The 22,366-nt window shown below is 59.4% G+C and overlaps 1 protein-coding gene across 10 annotated transcripts in view; it reads right to left on the bottom strand.

Annotated features, from left to right (window-relative positions):
• The window catches only part of TNS1 (tensin 1), a 267,429-nt gene that overhangs the window by 132,812 nt on the left and 112,251 nt on the right, over positions 1–22,366 (bottom strand). For 9 of the 10 annotated variants that reach the window (XM_045031936.1, XM_045031937.1, XM_045031938.1 and 6 more), the window contains one exon: positions 5,936–5,977. In XM_045031936.1, the coding sequence (XP_044887871.1) occupies positions 5,936–5,977 (42 nt within the window). Of the gene's footprint in view, positions 1–2,709; positions 4,017–5,935; positions 5,978–22,366 lie in introns of those variants that run through there. The other variant, XM_045031943.1, reaches the window with a different exon arrangement.

The raw sequence follows: 22,366 nt of genomic DNA, 5'->3' as shown, positions 1-22,366 counted from the left end.
GAGTCCAGCCCAGCACCTCTGTACCGGACGGGGGCTAGTGTCCACCGAGCAGAGGCCAGGTCTGTACCACCAGCAGGACACGTTTGCTACCTAACAAGCAAGGCTGCGTGAGCAGCCAGCGTTTGCCTTGGCTTGGCCGTCAGAGGAAATGTTTGAGTTCTCAAGGCAGGAAGCGTCTATTTACACACGATCCCCAGTCTCATGAATCCCATCCGCAGCCTGTTTGTTGGGTGACTTCATGACCTCAGCTGAAAAACAGAGTGGGGTTTCCAAACCCCCCCTCCGCGCGTTCACACCTCATTTGTTTTAGGATCTCCAGCCGTCAGCAACGAGTCGTTTAAATGCTCATCTCTCTCGAGGAGTAAAATCTGACCTCACGGAGGGCCCCACAACCCTGCGCAAACCACAGACCAGTTCCTTGGCTGGCTCCTTCTCGGAGCGATGCCGGTGGACACAGCTGAGGCTCCGGCCCTAGAGAGCCAAGAGTCGCTACACCCCCTGCGGAAATGCAGCTGCGGCTGGGGTGGAGCGTGGCAGCGGTTTAAAACAATGCCCGGCACACAACGGCTTAGGACATGAAACGACGAAGGATCCTGTACCAGGGTGAACCTGCAGGAGGAGTTTGGGATCCTGCCACCACATTGGTTCAGTACTGACTCCGAGAGAAGAGCGCCACCTACTGGGAGTCCCTAAGAGGACACACAGTGGGAAGCCCTTGGTAGGTCTGGCCAAGGAGCCAACCTGTACCGCACACTGGAGAGGCCTGGCTTTAGGACCTACCTAGGACAATTTTTAGGGTGGGGGTTCCTGCTTGGCTGCACACACGCACACCCTGCTGGGACATTTTCGGGAGGATCAGCCCCTTTAAAGGCATCCCTTAGCCACCCCACATCCCCAGAGCCACCGCACTGGAAAATATCATCCTGAACGAGAGCAAAGGAGACCCGGCCTGCACGCTGCACATCACCTTTGCAATGGTTTGATCAGCTGTCACTGAGGGAGGCCTCATTCCCCCCCAGGGGCTGTACGCGGAGGGGGGCCTGGGGGAGTTTCCAGAGGACTGTGTTTGGCCGAAGACGTCAAGGGCAGTTTTACCGTGGGCTTCAGGGGCAGCAGGTAGGGCAATGCTGAACATCACGGCCGCGACCGCCTTCCTTGGTCCCCGTTTGTGGGAAAGTTCCCTTGCAAGGGGAGCCGGATCGGTCAAGCCCTCAGTGGTCTCCCTGGGAGACCTTTCTGCTCCCGATCCTTCTGTCCAAGCACCCGCCGCGAGTGACAGCCGAGAGCGCCACCTTTCTCCGTGAGAAATGCCTTTTCAATGCAGAGCGACCGCCGGGGCGACACTCGCTAGTCCTGAGCCCGCAGCTCCACGCGCCCAAGGAGTTTGCGCCCATTCTTATTAATAGTCTGTGGCTCCCGACAGCTCAGCCTCTGGGAGCTCCCTGCGGAGAAAACGCCGCTCGCCGGGCTTCCTCCCAGTCCAAACTCACTCCCTCCGGCTGTGTCTACACTGCAGCCGACTCCCCGCGTCCGGGCTCGGGTGGCTAGCCCGAGGCTCTGCCAGAGCCGTTACCTCCACACCGCTAGCTCAAATCCCGCTAGCACGGGTCGGCCGGCTGCTGGCTGCAGCGCGGACGGGATCCAAGCAGCGCATGGCCATCAGGCGGACACTGCCGGGATGCTGGGATTCCACCAGGCGACGGCCTGCCTGAATCCCGCAGTGAATCCAGAAGGGGGCTCTGCACGGACCTGCAGAGCATCAGGGGGCCGGGCAGCCGCCGGGCTGTCCTACCTCCCACACACCCGACTCGCTCCCCCTCGCCGACCGCCACACGGCAAAGAAAAACCTGCAGCACCGAGCCGGAGGTTCCGTCGGCATCGCGGCTTTGTCTGCGCAGTGTGGGCGTCCCCTTCGAGGCTTCAGAGGGCGACCCCCGGCGGGATCCAGCCCAAAGACAGACAGACAACGCGAGCAACACCACGCTTCCTGAAGCAGAGAGGCACCGGACTGCAGGCTTCCTGGGTGCCCGGAGCCGCGACTGGCCTTTGCCCTCCTGCCCCGGGGTGTCCTCAGGGCAGCAGGGGTCAGTATATCGGGCGCGATCAGACACACAAAGCCCCCTGCACCGGGGAATCGCCCTCACGCCGGGATCCTCCCCCACGCCGCCCAGCGGCCTCCAGCACGGGGCGTGCACCATGCCAGTGCCCCTGCAGCGTGTGCACGTCGCTCCCCTGGCGCATCTCAGCCCCGGCTGCTCCCAGCTGGCATGAGGGCATCCCGGGAGCCCGAGCAGGAATCAGCGAGGGGCACAAACAGTCCCAGGAGCCGGGGGCGCCAGTCTGCTGTGCTAACCGCTGGAAACCAGCACCCGCTGGGGCTAGAACCGACGTGCCTCTGAGATCGGGCCAGGCTGGGCGCCTTCGCAGGGCCCACTCTGTACCCCTCCCTGAAGGAAATGAGACCGGACACCCCCGGGAAATCTCTCGCGCTGATTCACTTACCTGGCCCCTGCCAGGGCCTGTCAGAGCGTCGCCCGCTGCATCGCCCTCCTACGCCGCCTTTCCCCACTGGGGAGGCGACAAGCCCATTTCTAACCCCACCCCGGGGTGCGTAAACCCCAGGGCAAAGCCAAGCAGCACGGCCACGCGGCGCCTCTCTCCCCTCCCACCTCCGCCTCGGCGCCTTCACCCCTCGGCCCACGGATTTACCTTGGACCAGGTGAAGCTCCTGCTAATCCACCTCCAAGGCATGGCTGCTCCTGTGCCCCGAGCCCTTGGCAAGCAACCCGCCCCCGGGGCAGTTACGCCGAGCTGCAGCCACGGCACAGCTGGGTCACGGCGGGAGGGTTACTGGAGGGGCACGAGGCTGGCACAGGCTCCACGCTCGGTCATTCTGCCTTTAGATCTGAGCTCCACCATCCTCTCCACTCTGCGGCGCGGCAGGCTCACCACAAGCGCGCGCCTGGTCCGGGAGCCGCCCCCGCCCCACTCCTCCCGCCCGCGGGGAGAATCAGGCAGCTATCAGCTGATAGCAATAAGAACAGGCCAGGCTAATGTTATTAAGGGCTCCTGATGCGCAGCAGCCAGGATCCGAGCTGTGAGAAGGGAGAAACTACAAAAGATCCTTTCACATGCAACAGGCTGGGGCGATCCCTGCCTCATGGGGCTGGCTCCACATCAGTTAGACCGGACCCCCACCCATTTCCCTAGCGCAGCGCTGAGCAAATGGCACAGGCATGGCCAGACCCCCAGCTCCATCTAGCTCAGGGTCCCGTCTCTGACCGGAGCAGCCCCGGAGGAAGAAGGACATGGCAGTAGCAGACAGGGCAGGATCTGCCCCACAGTAGGTCCTGCTTTGCACCCTGTAGCATGAGGTTTAATAGCCTTTCCCCATCCGATAGCCAGCGAAACGTCCAGGCCTCGTGTGTTACACAGAACACCCAGCTGGGCCTCTCCATTTTCCAGACACTTTCTCCTCCAACACCTTCCTGAGGGTGTAGATCCGCAGACCCCAGTCCTGGGTCCAACTCGTACCGATCGGGAGCACTCCCAGCAAGCGAACCGGCGTCCAGCCTCCTGCAGGCTTCCTGGCAGGGCAGAGTTTTCAGGGGGCCGGAGGAAATCTGGGGTGGCAAGTGTCTTCGTGTAACTAACCAGCCTCTGGCCCGAAGCTACTGCTCTGGTCTCCCATAATGCCTTGCCTGGTCCTGGGCGTCGCTTTGTGCAGCCAGCCAGACAGAACTCCTCAGCGTGCCAGGCGCTGCCGGGTGACCCAGCCTCGCCAGCGCCTGGCTCTCCATGGAGACCGCGAAATGCCAGCTCCTCCTCCGGAGGCTGCCGCAGATGCTCTGGGTGGGGACCCCGGGGGGAAGAGGAGTCACACCGGTTTCACTTCACTTCTAAGTGAAGAGGAGGCAAGTGAAGCTGCAAATGAGCCGTCAAAGCAGGAGTGGAGCTTTTCCGCCACCTGCCTGACATCAGTCTGCACCGGCTCCTCTCACGCCCTGCAGAATAGACTCTTCCTGTGAATTGCAACAGACACAGTGGCTCCGGCCGACCTCTGGCCAAGTCACACTGCACCCACCAGGGTCGGGGCATGGCTGGATTGCCCTGCAGAGGGGCTCTGCCTAGCTGCAGGGCCAGAAGGGAAGGCTTTAAGGTGCATCGACAGGGCAGGGCAGGGGAAGCCTGCACTGAACCTGCCTGCTAAAGTCGGCTGAAAATGATGTAACGACAGCCCCTTGCTCTAACACCGCGCTTTTCATCAGTCGCTCTCAAAGCACCTTTACAAAGGTCTCATCATCTTCATCTGACACAGGGGGAAACTGAGGCACAGAGCGGGGAAGCGACTTGCCCAGCAGGCCAATGGCAGAGCGAGGTCTCATGAGTCCCAGTGCAGTGAAGTGCAGAGGCCAGCAGCTGGGATCAAACCTGGGACCCTCAGCACCAAAAACACAGGCCCCTACTGCCTGAGCTAAAGGAAAGTTCTCCTAGCCGTAAGCAGCCAGCTGTTGTAGTGCAGGAGCCAGCTGCCAGGGGGCGACAGGGTCACACACGCTGACTGCATTGCAATGACCTTTTCTCATGTTGATTAACTGAGAAATGAGCCGGCTGGCCACGATTCATGGGATTCAACATTGCCGCCAGCTGCAATTCACAGACGGCTCCCCCTGCTCTCCTTCCGCAGACGGGATCGCAAGCAACCCCTGAAGGGAGAGGGGAGCCGTTCCCAAATCTGACTGGGAAGCAAAGGTCCAAAAGACAGATCGGGCAGCAGGTCTCCCCAGGCTGTGGGCATTACGCTAGCCACGCCCCAGCGTATTTACCGTAGCAGGGGTGGCAAGGGGGCGTGGGGATGTGTTGAGTCCTGGCAGGGAAGAGGGGATGGATAATTCTTTTGAAACCGATAACGAACCCAAGTTCTAATAGCCCCATAAACACACTGCTGCTGCCTCGTGGCCATAAACAGCCCTTCATCCTACTGTCAGATGCCCGCAAGGATGTTTACAGCTGTGCGCGTAATGGAAAAAAACCCGGTGCCAACAAAGGGCTGTTTTGCTGCTACAGACAGAAGCCTTGTTCAGTTTAATTCCACATGATGTTGCTCGCTAGTGAATTTGTTTGGGCTGGATCGTTAGGCCCACAGCAGCGGAGCCAGGTTCCGATGGTCTCTCGTCTGGGGAGATGGGGGTACGGGCTCGAGGTGCTGGGAGAACCACAAAAGATTGGATGGGTCTATTTAGAAAGAACTTCAGTAGCTGTATATGCAAGGTAATCATCACACAGGAGATTCCTAGTGCTGGCCGGACTCCATGAAACCTCCTGCGTGGGTCTTCAGACAGTCCACTGCCCCTCCCACCTGGCCCCCAGGATGCAGCGGGAATTAAAATTATCAGCCCTTTCTCGGCTCTGCAGAAATGCTCCCAGACGCGTTCCAGCTCCGTGAGAAAGCTGAAATCAGCTCTCTGGTTTCCAAAGCCAGTTGGCCCAGCCACGGTGCTTATGGCACGGCCATTCAGCTCAATTCACAGCAGGGGCGCAACCCGCGGCTTATTCGAGGGGACACTTTCTGATTTCGGCTCAGGAAGAAGACCTCAAATCTAGCATGTCACGTACCAGTTGCAGGTCGTGAATTGTCGCCCTCTAGTGGCACTTCTCAGTATAGTACTTCTCAGTACAGGAAATTGCTCGATGGACAATACTCCCCATGCTCCTTACCAGGAAGCGGGCCGAATCTCCAGGCCTCCATCTTCCCTTGCTAACAAAATAAATCCCGCATGGGGGCAACACACCACAACGGGTGACGTTAAACCAACGCAAGGAAAAGAGCAGGAGTCCCTTCAGCCATCAGAGCCTCGGTCGCCTCGGACTCCGGATCCCACCCTTCAGCCCAATCCCTAGCATCGATACGAACGCGCGAAGGCATGTCACTTACTGTGGCGTCTACATGCTTGGCGATGCTCTCCCCGTTGGCCGGCTGTGGAAAGAGAGAAAGAGAGAGGAGAGAGTTAAGCTTCCGCCCATGGCAGAAGTGCCTCTGAGGATTTCTCCGCACTTCCCGGGAAAGGCTAAACTGTCCCACTTCCTTCCCCGCTCAGGGCTCGAAGGAAAGCATCAAAGGCCAGCAATCCCTGGGATCCTGGCCACGGCTCTGTACGGGCGGGGTGGGATTTCACAGAGCAGCGTCTACGCTCGGAGCTACGGGCGTAAATTCCAGCTCAAGGAGACATGCACGCACCAGCTCCGATCGTGCTAGCGGTGCTAAAAATAGCGGAGGAGCTGCAGTGGGAGGGGGTCGGCACGAGACCATCCTCGGGGCAGCTTGCCCTGGACACCACCGTGGCTATCCTCTGTTCAAAGCACGCTAGCTAGCACGGGTATGTCTCCTACCGCGGGAATCACTCCCCCAGCTTGGGGGGTCACCAGGCCCAAAAGGTAAGGCTCACGGTCCCCGCTCCACAAAGAACACCGACGCCAACTTCACACCTTCGCAAAGCACTATTCGGGCCCCGGCGTCGTGAGATCGCCTTCAAAATCACGGGATCGCTTTTTTCCCCGCGGTCTGGTGGCGGAGCCTTCAGCTCACGCTCAGGTCACGTTTACAAGCTTCTCTCAACCACCAGGTCCAGAAAACTGACTTTGAAACAAAAAAGGAGCGCAGCGATTCTCTCCGACGCCAGCGTCCGGGCTCTTAAACACACCCAGTATCGGGAGGCCGTGCGAACAGGCACAAAAGCTGCCGTGCTGATTTCAGCGCCTGCTTCGCGTTCCACGAGCGATGGGGCGTCAGCATGTTCTTAACGCTAAACGCCTGCGCCCGTCACGGGCGCTGCCTTTTATTCTTCCCTAGTGGGTGCTCCAGCCCCGCTCTGCCCCGAGGCCCCACCCCCACTCTGCCCCTTCCTGTCCCACCCCTCCCCTGTCACCACCTCTTCCTGCCCCTGCGCCGCCCCTCCCCAAAGGCCCCCCAATCACCCGCCGCTCGCTCCTCTCCCCCCTCCCAGCAGCAGTCACCCAACAGCTGAGCACCCCTTCTTTTTTGCTCCACAGGTGCCTGAGCCGCAGAGCACCCACGGAGTCAGCACCCAGGCTTTGCTGCACAGTGATTGATCAGGACTAGCCGGGGAGACAAAGAATTAACATTATTTACAGCAGGGAGCTTGTATTCACTGCCAGGAAGGTCATTTGGCGTGTAAAACCTCATGGAAATGACCAAAAGCAGTGTTAACTGAGAGCATGTGCATATATGTAAATTGGGGTGGGGCAAGCCATATACGGTCAGTAAAGCTCATTTCACAGTGACCACGGCTCCTTTTCTTGCAGAGCCATTTTACCTGCCCTGACAGCTGCCAGTGTGAAGAGATAAAGGAGTGAAAATTGACAGGTAGGTCAGAGGCTAATTAACAAACCCAGCCTGGCCTTGGAGACGGGTTTGTATATGTCCTGGCCAGGGTCAGAGAGGGAAAGAGGACCCTGTATATGCCACAGGACAGGGACCGGTTACTTTACAGAGTGGCCCTATATCAATAAATACTAACAAATGAGGAGGCACTTTTCTGCCGCGATGCCTTCCACAGAGCCTGCCCCACTGGACTGGAGCTGGGGTGATTTATGCCTCCTGCATGCCGGGAGCTTTCCCCTGCCCGCATATGGGGCAGGCTCTGTGGAAGCAGCTGTGTTTCCAAACCGCCCCCGCTGGAGAAAGCCAATTCCTTGCGGGCTCCTTGCACGGAACAGCGTTCGGCCTGCCAGGCCTAATGCCATTCGCGAATCCAAGCTCTGAACCCGAGAAACGAGGGAGCCGAGCGGAGCGCTCCCGTCGCTTAGAAAACCTCCCAGATCCGCTCCCGCTCTCCCAGCTGCTCGCCGGCCCTGTGAAGAACCGACGTAAATAAGGACAGCCAGCGGGGGAGAACTCCCCCTCTCTTTCACCCGTGCTCCCGCCGCCAACTGGCTCCCTGCTGCTGGGATGGTGCCAAACTGGTGTGGCCGTGATGAATGAAGGGTGTGAGCATATCTTGACATGACTTAAACATGGCTGAATGGCTGCAGAGGATCCTGGGAGCAGGGTCCCTTTAAGCAGAAGCAGATTGGATGAAGAACTGGCAAAGCCTGCGTGTGTGATCGATATTGAACCTATGGGTGGGCAAATATGGGCCCGTGCAAAAGTAAATATCCCATGTATAAAGTTCCAACAAGGAGCACAGGTCGACCTGGTTATAGTGACCTTACGGCAGGAACGTCACGCAGAGAGAGAGAGAGAGTGAACAATTGATGAGTGAGTAAATGTGGGGTGATCTTCCCACAGTACCACCACCCCCAGCCCCTTCTAAAACACTAATTAGGTAAAATCAATGGCCACACGCCCACTGGACATGCTTTTAAGACATGTGACTCCTTTGAGGAAAAAGAGTATAAAAATCAAGCAAAGTAAATTACTGTGGTTGGGATTCCTTAACTGATGCTTGAAGAAGCAACACTGCTAGACAGAGTAGCCAAACCTCTGCTCCGTGGGCTCGCCTGGGACTGCGACCAGAGGGGTCTCCAGGCAACCAAGGCCTGGACTCAGGGAATCCGAGACAGACCAGAGGGCTGAGAAGAACAGCCCAGGAGGGGAGAAATTGGTAACCACCTTCTCTGTTTGCCAAGCAGGAACTGCGTGAGGCGAGCGCAGGGCCTGGCTGTGAAAGAGAGACTCGTTAAGAGGAATGTACAGCTCTTAATGTAGAGCTCTTAATGTCTAACATAGGAGTTATGTGCTTAATATAACCCTTTACCGCTGGTGTAATTCCTTCTCACTAAACGCTGTGTATTGCAGAGAATTACTGGGGACCTTTTTCACTGGTATGCCAGTAATCGGCTGCACCGGGAGCCAGGAAACATCCATTTCAGGGGTAGTAGCGGCCCCCTGTTGTCAACACCTGCACCGGCCCCGGCCTGCCACCGTTTAGCTCTGGTGCTGCTCGGAACACGCAGACAAGCGCCACCACGGGGTGCGGATCGGTCCCTGCGGCTTGGAGCATCGTTAGGTCGCTCGGAGCCTCCCAGACTCGCAGTCCTTCCCATTCCGCCCCGTGAACGGCCTGAGGAATGGACGGTTATTTACCAGCACGGAGCTGGCCAAGGGCTGTGCGGCCGAGCCACCCTCAGCTGAGGGTCTGGCGGGAGGATCTGAGACCCAGCTGGGACTGGCCCTAAATCAGCTCACGCTGAGGACCAGGCAGGGCCACCGTCCGCGGATCTGAATGTTCCACGCAAGACACTACGGGCTGGTGGTTCCAACCCTGCTTGGCTCTTCTGCCTAATGAGTCGAGGCTCCAAAGCAGCAGGGAGGGAGGCCAGTCAGGGTGGATCTGGGAGCTTCAGCAATGCTCCCCCTTCCAGCCGGCTCCAGAGGAGCAGGCAGCAAAACGATTCCCCGTCCACCCCCGTCGCTCCCCAAGAGGTGGCTCGCAAGGCTCAGAGGGAGGCAACCCAGCAGGAGCGGCCTCCAGAACCCGGCGTCCAGGAGAGTGGCACTGAGCACCGGTGCGAACCGACAGCCACGTAGCAGCCTGACAAGTCTCTGAGATCAGGACGCAGGCGAGACGCGGAGGCAGCCAGGGCTGGGGAAGGACGGATGGACTCCTCACTCAGCCAGGAACAAGCCCCTGGAGATGTAACGGTGCCCCATCTCCTGCAAACTTGACAATGGAGGAGGGGCTGCAGGGTCCTGCCTCCTGGTTGCTGAATTCCAGCTAGGACGGCAAGTGGTAGGGGAAGACGTTAGTGAGGTCGCTCTGCTCTTGGGTTAAGCGGGGTCTCTCGTTCTGGTGCTTTCCAGGGTCAGTTCCCAGGAGGCAGGAAGGACAAATGCAACAGCCACTTAAGGAACCGTCTCAGAACAGGGTACGCGAAAAGAGAGAGACTTCCGGCAGCAAAGCAGCCATGGCCTCCTGGCGCACCTCCGCCAGGGAGAAGCCCAGCCTCCTTCGGAGAGCAGGAATCCTGTGACGAGAGGAACTGGGCAAACCTGAGCCGCCGCATTCCTGCTAGGAGCCGGAGCAGCAAAACCGTTCCCTCCCGCACAGAATATCCCCCAACGGGTGGCTCACGAGACCTGCCTCATCTCGTCGGAGCAGCCCAGCTCCTGCCTGAGGAGAGGCTCCAGACACAAGCTGCTGGGGAAAGGCTGCAGAGGCGGGGGCTGGCTGGCTGGGGGATACCGTACCCAGCCCCCCACGCTGGCCAATGGGGCTCTGGCAGTTTCCACCAGCATCTTCGCCAGCCCAGTGCAGGGCTTCTCCAGACGAGCCCCCGAGGCCTCTCTCCTGCTGCTACCTATTGCAGAGTTTGACTCGTGCCCATCCCCGTGGCATCTAGGCTCTTGGCAGCAGTAACATGGAGGTCTCAGGGCAGGAGAGGGAAGCGATGGCGACTTAACCAAGGATCGATGAGCTTGTCTGAGTGAAGCTGCGATTTCCCTGGCAGATCCCCCAGAGCTGTGATCCCTGGCCCTGAGCTTTCAACTGTTACTGCTGGTTGCAAATCTCCTAGGCCACGTTACCCGCTGACTACGGGCCTAATTCTGAGCAGGGCTCAGCACCCCGGCTGCCATGGAAATGGGAGCCTGGGAAGCTTGAGGCAGCGCGATGGGAGCTCAGCACTTCTCCGGATCAGCTCCGTTCGGCCCGAGGCCATGGTGGCTGTCTCCAGCTCAGGCTTCTCTCAGCTAAGCCGACGCGGGTGAGCTGAGCAGGGCAGGCCGGGGCCAATCGGCGGGGGCGGCACCTCCACGGACGGCGAGCGTGACTGGTGGCCCCGGCATATCCGGGCAGAGGTGCACGCCGGGGATGCCCATTTTGGCAGGGAATCCCAGGTGGAGACCCTGGGCTATTTCAGCTCTGTCGGTGATGGGAGATCCCTTTGGAGCCACCTCGTTCAGCTGCCTGGGATGTGGCAGGTATTGACAAGGCCGGCAGTGTCACAAATCCCCCCTCCCCGCCATTCCCCACACAGCCCCCTGCTCCAGCCCCGGTTCTCCACCAAACACAGGACTCCCCCCTCTCGTTTCTGGCATGTGCTGGCCTGCAAGCCAGCCTGGGACGCACTCTCCAGAGTGGGCTGGCCAGGGGCTGCTCACACCCCCATCAGCTTCCTCCTGACACCGCAGTAACGGTCCCAAACAGACAAGACCGTGTGTTTTTCTCCAGATAAGCATCCTGGAGCGGGCTGGCGAGCTTCCCCTGGGACGGGCGCGCTCCTCGCGGCGTTCACAGCGTGGATGTGCCGCGGGGAGATTAAACGCCAGCCTGTGATAACAGCAGCTGGATCGATGCGAGACGCACCACTGTGCGCTGGTGGGGGAAGCGCAGAAGATAATTGCTTGGAAAGATTTGGCGTGAAATGAGCATGGTGCCTCTTAGCTCGCTTCCGATCGGGCAGGGGAACTTACAAACGCCCCCCAGGGCCGCCCCGGGAGGGGGGGCAAGTGGGGCAATTTGCCCCAGGCCCCACAGGGGCCCCCTGTGACGTTATTGATATAAATGGGAACCATATAGAACATGGGTTGCAACCAAGGTCCTGTGGTGGCACCAAATCCTAAGTAAAGGGGGTCATATAAGGTGTCTAAGACCAGGTTCTGGGTTGCTGGTTATGATTATGCTGTCTGTATGTCTGTGTATAATTTGGTAGTTGAAGTTATAAGTATTGGCTCTATACTGTCTGTATTTTGTATTATGCTCTGCCTCTGGGAAGTGTCCCAGACAAGCTGATGTCAGCCCTGCCTAGCTGGCTTGATGGCCCATTAAGGACCATCAGCTACACAATTGACCCATGGAGAGAAGGCAGACACGCCTTGTGACTCAGCAAGGTATGCAGAAACTTGTCCATGTGACTGCAAACTCCATTTTTTGCTGTAAGTTTCCACCGTGAGGACAAGGGATTCTTACACCTGGAAAAGTCTATATAAGGCTGATGCATCATCTCCATCTTGTCTTCAATCCTGCTTCTGACCTCTGGAAGGACTTTGCTACAAACTGAAGCTCTGAACGAAGGACTGTTGACCCATCCCAGCGGGGGATGTTCCAGAGACTTAATCTGAACCTGCAGTTTACCCCAGCACTGCTGCAAGCCTGAACTAAGAACTTTGCCATTACTGTATGTAATTGATTCCATTTAACCAATTCTACCTCTCTTCTCTACCTTTTTCCCTTTGTAAATAAACCTTTAGATTTTAGATTCTAAAGGATTGGCAACAGCGTGATTTGTGGGTAAGATCTGATGTGTATATTGACCTGGGTCTGGGGCTTGGTCCTTTGGGATTGAGAGAACCTTTTTCTTTTATTGGGGTGTTGGTTTTCATAACCATTTATCCCCAGGACGAGTGCACTGGTGGTGATACTGGGAGACTGGAGTGTCTAAGGAAATTGCTTGTGTGACTTGTGGTTAGCCAGTGGGGTGAGACCAAAGTCCTTTTGTCTGGCTGGTTTGGTTTGCCTTAGAGGTGGAAAAACCCCAGCCTAGGGCTGTAACTGCCCTGTTTGAGCAATTGGTCCTGATTTGGCACTCTCAGTTGGGTCCCGCCAGAATCGCTCCGTCACACCCCCACGAGAGTTTTTTGGGGGCCCTGGAGCGGGGTCCTTCACTCGCTCTGGGGGCCCCGGAAAACTCTCGCGGGGCCCGGGCACTTCTTCCGCTCCAGGTCTTTGGCAGCAATTCGGCGGCGGGGGGTCCTTCCGCCCCGGGACCCGCTGCCGAAATGCCCCGAAGACCCACAGCGGGGGGGTCCTTCCGCCCCGGTACCCACTGCCGAAATGCCCCGAAGACCCACGGCGGGGGGTCCTTCCGCCCCGGGACCCACTGCCGAAATGCCCCGAAGACCCACGGCGGGGGGTCCTTTCACCCCGGGACCCGCTGCCGAAATGCCCCAAAGACCCACGGCGGGGGGTCCTTCCGGCCCGGGACCCGCCACCGAAGACCCCAGGCCCCCTGAATCCTCTGGGCGGCCCTGACGCCCCCAGTGCCATCGATTCCAGCTGGCCGGGTCGCTGCAGCCTCAGCAGAGCGATCAAGGGTTGATTAAGCGGTGCGGGCAGAGCTGAGAGGATGGATGGTCCAATGGTGAGCTCAGCACTTGGGAGACCCCAGTTCAAATCCCTGCTCCGCCACAAACTCTCTCTGGGACCCTGGATAAGTCACTTCAGTCCAGAGCCACAAAGGTCTTAGGCTCCTGACTGCCACTGAAGTCGCTCCTCCGGCCCTTCAGCCTGAACAGCTTTGTGGATCCGGGCCTTAGTCACCCCGTGACTCAGTTTCCCAGCTATCCAATGGGGAGAATAGCCCTGCCCTGCTTCACAAGGGCCGCGGGGGGCGGTGTGAGCAGACGTCCACCCCAGATGGTGAGGTGCTCAGAGAAGACAGTCGTGGGGGCCAGGTAAGTACCTTCGAGAGATCACCCCAAGGCAGAACGTAGGCACGTCAGGGCTGGCCTGAGAAGATGCAGGGGTGCGTGCTGCCCCGGCTGTGCCTGCGCCGTGCACGCACAGGAGATGTCAAGCCAAGATTTGCAAAAGAGGCGAGCGATTCCGAGTGCCCCCCGTGTGGCAGGAGGCGGGTGCTCATCCCTTTCCAAGCGTCAGGCCAAAAATCACTCAGCGCTTGTTAGTATTGGCCTGCAGGACTGTCACCCCCACGCCTCCCGGCTGACAGCAAGACGCCAGCACTGGCCTGCATAGAAACCCCGACCCTGGGACAAAGGGGCCGGAAGAGAGAGGGCAGAGCGACCCCAGCCCAGGGCCCTGCCAAAACGCTGCACACGCTTCTCCGTATGGGGACGGAGGAGAGAACAAGCAACATGGGACAGATGTTATCACGTTGCTTAACGCATGACCGGAAGGTGCTTCAGTGCTCCGGTGCACACGCAAAACTGACTGATACCCTCTCACGTGCTACCAGGCACCCTCGCACCAGTCACCTGCTCACCCGTTCCTGGGCACCCTTACACCCACAGCCGGGCCCCCTCGCATCCACGCCCAGGCCCCCTTGCTCCTGCCCCCGGGCACCCTCTCACCCTGCCCCCCCGGGCACCCTCTCACCCACTCCTGCTCCAATGGATGCCCTCACCCACGCATACTCACCCACTCCCACACTCACGCATCTCGCACTTCGCCACTCCCACACACGCTCCCTTGTGCACACTCCCCCTCCCCACGCACGCTCAGCCGGACTCTCTTCCTCTCCCTCCTTTGCATGGTCAGATGCAAGTCAGAAATCGGCCTGTCTGCTGCCCCAGGGGCCGGAGCCAGCCCCATTGTTCCCGCATCGGGCCCCTCCGCAGCGCCCCTTCTGCACTCCCCTCCAGCTGGGCCTTTGCAAGAAGCTCTCTCTGCGGCCCGCACTGGCCACCTTCCCCCCGGAGTGAAAGCCAAGCCCTGGCTTTTCGCACGATGGGGTTTCCAATTCATTCCGGATTTATTTATTTGGCCTGTTTTCCCGTGGTAACTTCCTCCCATTGCCTGTGACCCGGGGCAGAGGCCCGGCTCTGAGAATCAGGGGAAAGATACTCCAGGCTCCCCGGGGGGCTGGCTTCCAGCTGGTGCGTCTTGGGCTTAAATCTCAACAAAGCAGCAGCAGCCGCGCTGGGACGCCGCCCTCAGCCAGTCCCGCTGCCAACACTAGGGGGCAGCGCATCAGTCAGGAGATGGGGTGGGCACCTGGCCTCTCGGGGGTCAATAATACCCCTTGGGGAGGAGATCAGGGACGTGGTGAAACATCCCCTCGCTCGGGTCCTCGATCGAGGTCTCTGAAGGAGGCTCAGTCCTGTCCTGCCCAGGTTGTGCCCATCACCGGGGTATCTGGGGCGAGGCGGGAGCTCCCCCCAGCTGCTACAGCGGGGGGGGGCCCTCTTCGCACCTGTGGCTTGGACCACCTGGACGCCCGCTACGCAGAGGGAGGAGCCGAGCCTGGGCCGGCAGGGGAAGGACCAAGGCCACGGCTCCCATCTGTCACTGTTTCCGCGCTGGGGAAAGCCCTGGAGAACCGAGTCGGGGTGTCCCCCGGGAGGTCCCAGCACAGGCGGCGCCAGTTCTCGCCTCCCTTGGGCTCCTCCTAAACCCCAGACCCGGTCGGCGACACCACCCAAGTGACTAGGGCTGGGGGAAGGGGCTTCACGGGTTTATGGCGGCCTGGGGGGTCTGTTCCGAGCACAGTGGGTAACCCCGCCCCACCCGGCACAGCCAGCAAAGAGCAACCACGTACCACGATAACAGCACGCAAAGGCCAACTCTCAGGAGCAACCCTACAATAACAAACTTATGTTCAAAGTCCCATCCCTACAACAACCAATCGCTGTTGGCAGGTCAGCATGCCTAAGCCAGCCGACAATAACAAGACCAGCGAGCACTGCCTGGTGCCCACAAGGAACCCTACAATAATAACCCTCGCCCAGCCCTCCACTGACAAAGCACCGCCCCCCACGCGCGAGTAACGCCACAATAACAAAGCAGTGGCACACTGCAATAGACGCATGCCGCAGCTTTCGGAGCGGAGCCCAGAGGGGATCTTGTTGACAAGAGAAGCCAGCGCCTGGTCCCCTAGGACGCACCCGGCTCACAGTTCAGATGGGACAGCATGGGCTGTTTCACGGGACAGCCGTTTCAGCAATTCCCTGTTCCTCTTCTAGCTGCAGAGACCTACTGGGAATCGTTCCTGTTTGTTGCTCTGGGGAAGAAATCCCTGCGGCCTGTCAGCTTAATTGTTTCTGACTTACATTAAGATTTCCAGGGAAAACAAGGGGTGAAAATAATCATCTCCCTCAATCTAAACAGCATCAGCGAAAAGAAAACGAGCCCCAGGCACATCTGCTAGAGTGATCTCCCCGGGTGGGAAGAAAACGCCCCAGGCTCTGAAGGAAAACAGAGCCCTGCCTTTGCACAGGGCCCTGCTCAGTTCTGGCCCGTTGACTGCGTATCCCGCTCCGGCCGGCCTGTCAGCGGCACATGGTGGTGGCTACCCGTCCAGAGGAGGGCAGGTGGGGAACAGACCGGCCTCTACACCCGCCTCTAATTGCCCTCCTGAGGATCCCAGCGCTGCCCTTGGTGGGCGGAGTGGACCCAGCCACACGCACCCTCCCTGCTGCAGGCTGCGCCAGTCAGTTTTGCGAGGCTTTCACTGGTGTGGTCAAGGGGTCCTCCCAACTCTGCTGATTTTCTTGAGATATTCGACGTCCTTAAAGCCCCAGCTCCCGGAGTCACGGGATTGGAGGCGACTCGCAGCTTGCATTTCCAAACAAACAAGTTCCTGCCCCCCTCCCCCACGCGGGTGGCAGAGAAAAACTTGAAAACAAGACACGGGGGCCCCTGAAAGGCTCAGCAACAGAAGGCAAAATCCCACCCAGGCCTACATTTTTTAAAAATGGAGATTTTTAAGCCACTCTTGTGATTTGGCAGGGAACCGCGGGGAGGCTGATCCAGGGCTTCTGGCCGCTTGGGACTGGCGCCGCCAGCTCTCTGGGCACTTTGCCGGCTGCTGGCAAGGCAGGACCTGCCCAGAAACTCAGTGGCAGCAGCTCATGCTCGCGTTCTGCTGTTTGCCAGGAGGTGCCCAGCACTGGCCTCACACAGACAACAGCAGCCTCCCACCTCCACGCCAGCTGTGCCCCCACCTCACCCTATGGTCTAGAGCAGGGGTCCCCAAACTGGGGGGCACACCACCCCGGGGGGCACGGAGGACCATTCGGGGGGGACATGGCTGGGGCCCGGGCCAGCCCCCATGGGGGCAGGGAGGAAGCGCCACCCAGCTCTGCTCCTGGCCCCGGCCCCAGCTGCCAACCCCACACCCGGGACCCTGGCTGCCAGCTCAGCCCCAAGCTGTGGCCTCAGCCCCACCCCTTTACCCCGTCCACGTCCCCCCGCCCCCAGAGCCACAGCCCTGCGCCCTGGCTACCAGCCCCGCCCCCAGGTGTGGCCCCCTTACCCCGTCCACGTCCCCCCGCCCCCAGAGCCACAGCCCTGCGCCCTGGCTACCAGCCCCGCCCCCAGGTGTGGCCCCCTTACCCCGTCCACGTCCCCCCGCCCCCAGAGCCACAGCCCTGCGCCCTGGCTACCAGCCCCACCCCCAGGTGTGGCCCCCTTACCCCATCCACCTCCTGCCGCCCCCAGAGCCACAGCCCTGCGCCCTGGCTACCAGCCCCGCCCCCAGAGCCACAGCCCTGCGCCCTGGCTACCAGCCCCGCCCCCAGGTGTGGCCCTTACCCCGTCCACGTCCCCCCGCCCCCAGAGCCACAGCCCTGCGCCCTGGCTACCAGCCCCGCCCCCAGGTGTGGCCCCCTTACCCCGTCCACGTCCCGCCGCCCCCAGAGCCACAGCCCTGCGCCCTGGCTACCAGCCCCGCCCCCAGGTGTGGCCCCCTTACCCCATCCACCTCCCGCCGCCCCCAGAGCCACAGCCCTGCGCCCTGGCTACCAGCCCCGCCCCCAGGTGTGGCCCTTACCCCGTCCACGTCCCCCCGCCCCCAGAGCCACAGCCCTGCGCCCTGGCTACCAGCCCCGCCCCCAGGTGTGGCCCTTACCCCGTCCACGTCCCCCCGCCCCCAGAGCCACAGCCCTGCGCCCTGGCTACCAGCCCCACCCCCAGGTGTGGCCCTTACCCCGTCCACGTCCCCCCGCCCCCAGAGCCACAGCCCTGCGCCCTGGCTACCAGCCCCGCCCCCAGGTGTGGCCCTTACCCCGTCCACGTCCCCCCACCCCCAGAGCCACAGCCCTGCGCCCTGGCTACCAGCCCCGCCCCCAGGTGTGGCCCCCTTGCCCCGTCCACGTCCCCCCGCCCCCAGAGCCACAGCCCTGCGCCCTGGCTACCAGCCCCGCCCCCAGGTGTGGCCCCCTTCCCCGTCCACGTCCCCCCGCCCCCAGAGCCACAGCCCCGCTCACGGCCCCGGGGAGGGGGGGGACCCTGAAAAGCGTGGGAACCCCTGGTCTGGAGAGAGGGGTATAAATCCCTGAGCAGTGCTGCTGGCGGGCGGAGCTACCACTAGGTAACATCCTCGCTACGGCACAGGCGAGCCACTGTCCTCTGCTGAATGGAATCCGAGCCACCCTCGGCCCCCGGCGCCCACCGGCAGCTGGAGGCCTGCCGAAGAAACTGGGCCCAGACTAACTCCGTCAGTGCAGGATCCGGGCTCCCCCCCCAGCTCAGCACCCCACACCCACACCAGGCAGGACCCAGCTCCTAGTAAAGCCCGGCTAACAGCAGCATCATAGGACTGGAAGGGACCTCGGACCTCGAGAGGTGTCGTGTCTGGTCCCCGGCAGTCATGGCAGGACAAAGTATCTTCTAGCCCATCCCTGACAGGCGTTTGTCCAACCTGCTCTTAAAAATCCCCAATGATGGAGATTCCACAACCTCCCTGGGCAATTTATTCCAGTGCTTAACCACCCCGACGGGACGTTTTCCTAATGTCCAACCTAAACCGCCCTTGCTGCAGTTTAAGCCCATTGCTTCTTGTCCTGTCCTCAGAGGTTAACAGGAACAATTTACCTCCCTCCTCCTTGTTACAACCTTTTATGTACTTGAAAACTGTTGTCATGTCCCCTCTCGGTCTTCTCTTCTCCAGACTAAACAAACCCCATTTTTTCAATCTTCCCTCACAGGCCCATGTTTTCTAGACCTTCAGTCGTTTTTGTTGCTCTTCTCTGGACTTTCTCCAGTTTGTCCACATCTTTCCTGAAATGTGGTGCCCAGAACTGGACACAATAGTCCATCTTAGGCCTAATCAGCGTGGAGTAGAGTGGAAGAATGACTCCTTGTATCTGTCCTACAACACTCCTGCTAATACAGCCCAGAATGATGTTCACTTTTTTTGCAACAGCGTTACACCATTGACTCATATTTAGCTTGTGATTCATTCTGACCCCCAGATCCCTTTCCGCAGTTCTCCTTCCTAGGCCGTCATTGCGCATTGGTGTGTGTGCAACTGACTGTTCCTTCCTACGTGGAGCACTTTGCATTTGTCCTGACTGAATTTCATCCTATTTACTTCAAACCATTTCTCCAGTTTGTCCAGATCATTTTGAATTTTAATCCTATCCTCCAAAGCACTTGCAGCCCCTCCCAGCTTGGTATCATCTGCACACTTTATAAGTGTTCGCTCTGTGCCATTATCTAAATCATTGATGAAAATATTGAACAGAACCAGACCCAGAACCGATCCCTGCGGGACCCCCCTCGTTGTGTCCTTCCAGCCTGACTGTGAACCACTGATAACTACTCTCCGGGTTTTCCATCTTATAGTAGCTCCATCTAGGTTGTATTTCCCTAGTTTGTTTATGAGAAGATCATGCAAGACAGTACCCAAAGCCATACTTAAGTCAAGATCTACCACATCTACGCTACCCCTCTAGTCACAAAACTTGTTACCCTGTCAAAGGAAGCTGTCAAGTTGGTTTGACATGATTTGTTTCTAACAAATCCATGCTGTTACTTATCACCTTATTCTCTTCTAGGTGTTTGCAAATCCATTGCTTGATTGTTTGCTCCATTATCTTTCCAGGTCCTGAAGTTACGCTGACCTGTCTAATTCCCTAGGTTTTCTTTATCCCCCTATAAAGATTGGTACTATTTGCCTTCTTCCAGGCCTCTGGAAGCTCTCCTATCTTCCATGAGTTTGCAAAGAAAATCGCTAGTGGCTCAGATATCTCCTCAGTCAGCTCCTTGAGTATTCTAGGATGGGTTTCATCAGGCCTTGTCTAAGTAATTTTTAACTTGTCCTGATTCTCTAGGCAGGGAAAAGCCCGCCCTGGAGACAGCGGGTGGAGTCGCTGGCTCCTTACATTAACCGCAGAGATGTCAAAATAACCCTCAGTGGCACGGCGCCCAATCAACCCCCTTATCTCCAAGCGGCAAGGCTCCGACGCAGCACGTGGCCGGCTTGCGGCCGGGCGGGCAGGGGGCAAGCTCAGAGGGACGGCCCGCAGGTTCGAAGGGCCCGGATAAGGCCCTGCTCCCGCCCAGCTCTTTGTGTGCGTCAAAGTCCCTTTGAACGCGGCCCGTGCGCGAGTGCCCTGCTGGATCAGGCCGCAATGGCTCAGTGCTCTGAGCCCCTCCCTAGGGATTCGATTGTCAGTCGGGCACAGGGAAGACGCAGCACCGGCCCCACGTCACTTCTCAAATGCCCTGCTCCGTGGCTAACCACCAACCCGCACTAGGAGTTCATCAACTGGGATCATCTGGGTGTATTTCACCTAGTCAGTTCCCTGCCACTGCATTGGTGGGTCCCCGCTGTTCTCCGCCCGGGGCACATACGCGTTTAGGCTGCTGAGGACAGCAGAGCTTCATGCACAAAGAAGGGAATTGCAAGCTGTGTGAGCCCACAGCAGGAAGAGCTTCTCCTGGCTCGGCCTTCAAAATGGCAGACCCCCCGCGCCCCGAGCTGTATTGCTCCTGGCACAGCCCACCAATTTCAAATGAGACCATCAGGGTGAGGCGAGGACAAGAATTACTCGGCTGTGCTGGACTCCGAGCGTGCCCCTGGTGTGATGGGAACTGACTGTCACTGGGATGGGGTAAGACTCCTGTGTTATAAATGGATCCTGGCCCAAGCCCTCCTCAGACTTCCTGGGGGCTCGGGGTCGCACTGCGGGTCTAGCCCTGAATTGTACAGCTGGCCCGTATCTCTATCCCAGAGCCCACGGGGTTGAGCCGGGCCAGATCCTAACCTGGCTCTGGATCTGAGCATTGCACCTCGGCCCTGTTTCTATCCCGGACCGAACCAAACATCCTGACTAACTGCCCCCTAGAATTCGGCAAGGAGAATTGGGTCCTGACCTGAATGCAGGGTTCCCAGGCCGATTTCCTGCAGGGCTTTCCAAGTGCACAGGGCCATAAAATGAGCGCTCCGGGATAGACACCTGCTCCCGGCAATTCCCGACCCACCTGTGACTGCCAATGCTCAGGGGAGGTGGCAGAGGAGAGGCCAGGCCCCGAGAACAGGAAAGCCTGCAGCATCTGCCTCCTATCCCCCACATCCCCTTTGCTATCGTCCCCGCTGGCACACGGATTAGGCCCACAGAGCGGCTGAACCAGAACTGAGCTGCCTCTGAGCTCTGAATATCTTTCCCAGGCCGACCCAACCGCAAGAGGCGCGGGGAGCTGAACTGCTGATCTGTGGCAAACAGCAATTCCGCAAGAGTCGGCTGTGCTGAGCCGAGGCCTCCGAAAGTGAACACAGGCCACCAGCTGAGGATCCTGAGGCCAAAATGCATCGCGCACCAGCCGTTTGCTACTGCGACGCCACCCCTCCATAGAAACGGCTAGTGCGTATGTGCACCACTGCCCTCTACTGGAGGGAATTGGAACTGCTCCTCTGCGTGCCATAGGCCCTATACTGCTAATGGCGATTCTCCTGCAGCTCTGAGCAGGGGGAGCCACGTTCTCTCACCGGGGTCTGAGCACAGCAACAGCCCAGATTCGTCACATCAGGAGGGAATTCACCTGCTGCTGAAAGGGGGACGGTGGTAGTAGCCAGAGAAGTGAAACCGAAGGGGCTTTCCTTACTGCGGCAGGCAGTACATAACTACCCCAGGATGCCCGGCATCAACACTCGCTCCAAGGGCGCCACAAGAAACTTCCCGATCAGCATTAGCCACGAGCTGGGACTGACTCCTCCTCGCGAAGCCGGTTCCCCTCGCTAGACAGCACCTGCTAAACCCTGCTGGGCAGCAGAAGTTCAGTACTGACCGGGAGGCAACAGTGCCCCCTACTGGCCCGCGGATGGGTCCCATTTCCGAGCTGTCTGCTCAGACAGCTCTTTGCCTCGGTGCGGCACGGGGCTCTGGGGACAGGATGGAGAGGGGTGGGTGAAGCGTCCCGTGGCAGCTCTCAGAGCCAGCCGGGCTCACTCCAGAGCACACGCAGCTGGCTGCCAAGCCCGGCGAGGGGAGGGAATTCAATGTCCTTTGCCTGGTCCTTTCGGAAACACCCCAGCACCAGCCTGGCTGAGAACAGCCCTCGCTCACCCACCACGCAAACTCTGCCCGGGAGAGTCAGGGCCCACCCCACACCCCCAACCAGGAGACGACGCTCTCATGCCAACCTCCCTATCTACCTAAACCCCCCTGCCCCTTACCACACTATCAGAGCACCTCGCCGCCTTCAGCCCACTGACCTCACAACCCCCTGTGAGGCAGGGCCACTAGCCCCATTTTACAGAGGGGAAACTGAGGCACCGAGAGACTAAGTGACTTGGCCAAGGCAGAGCCTGTGCAGAGCAGGGACTCGAGCCCAGGTCTCGCACGTCCCAGGCTAACACCCTGGACCGTTCTTCCTCTCCCTATACCAGACCCAGCTAGCTGGTCACTGACACCCTAACGGGCGCTACAGATGGTTCCGAATAA

Source organism: Mauremys mutica, chromosome 10, assembly GCF_020497125.1.
Source record: "Mauremys mutica isolate MM-2020 ecotype Southern chromosome 10, ASM2049712v1, whole genome shotgun sequence".
Taxonomy (NCBI): Eukaryota; Metazoa; Chordata; order Testudines; family Geoemydidae; genus Mauremys; species Mauremys mutica.
Note: the sequence above shows the minus strand (reverse complement) of the source record. Positions and strands in the feature narration are given on the sequence as shown.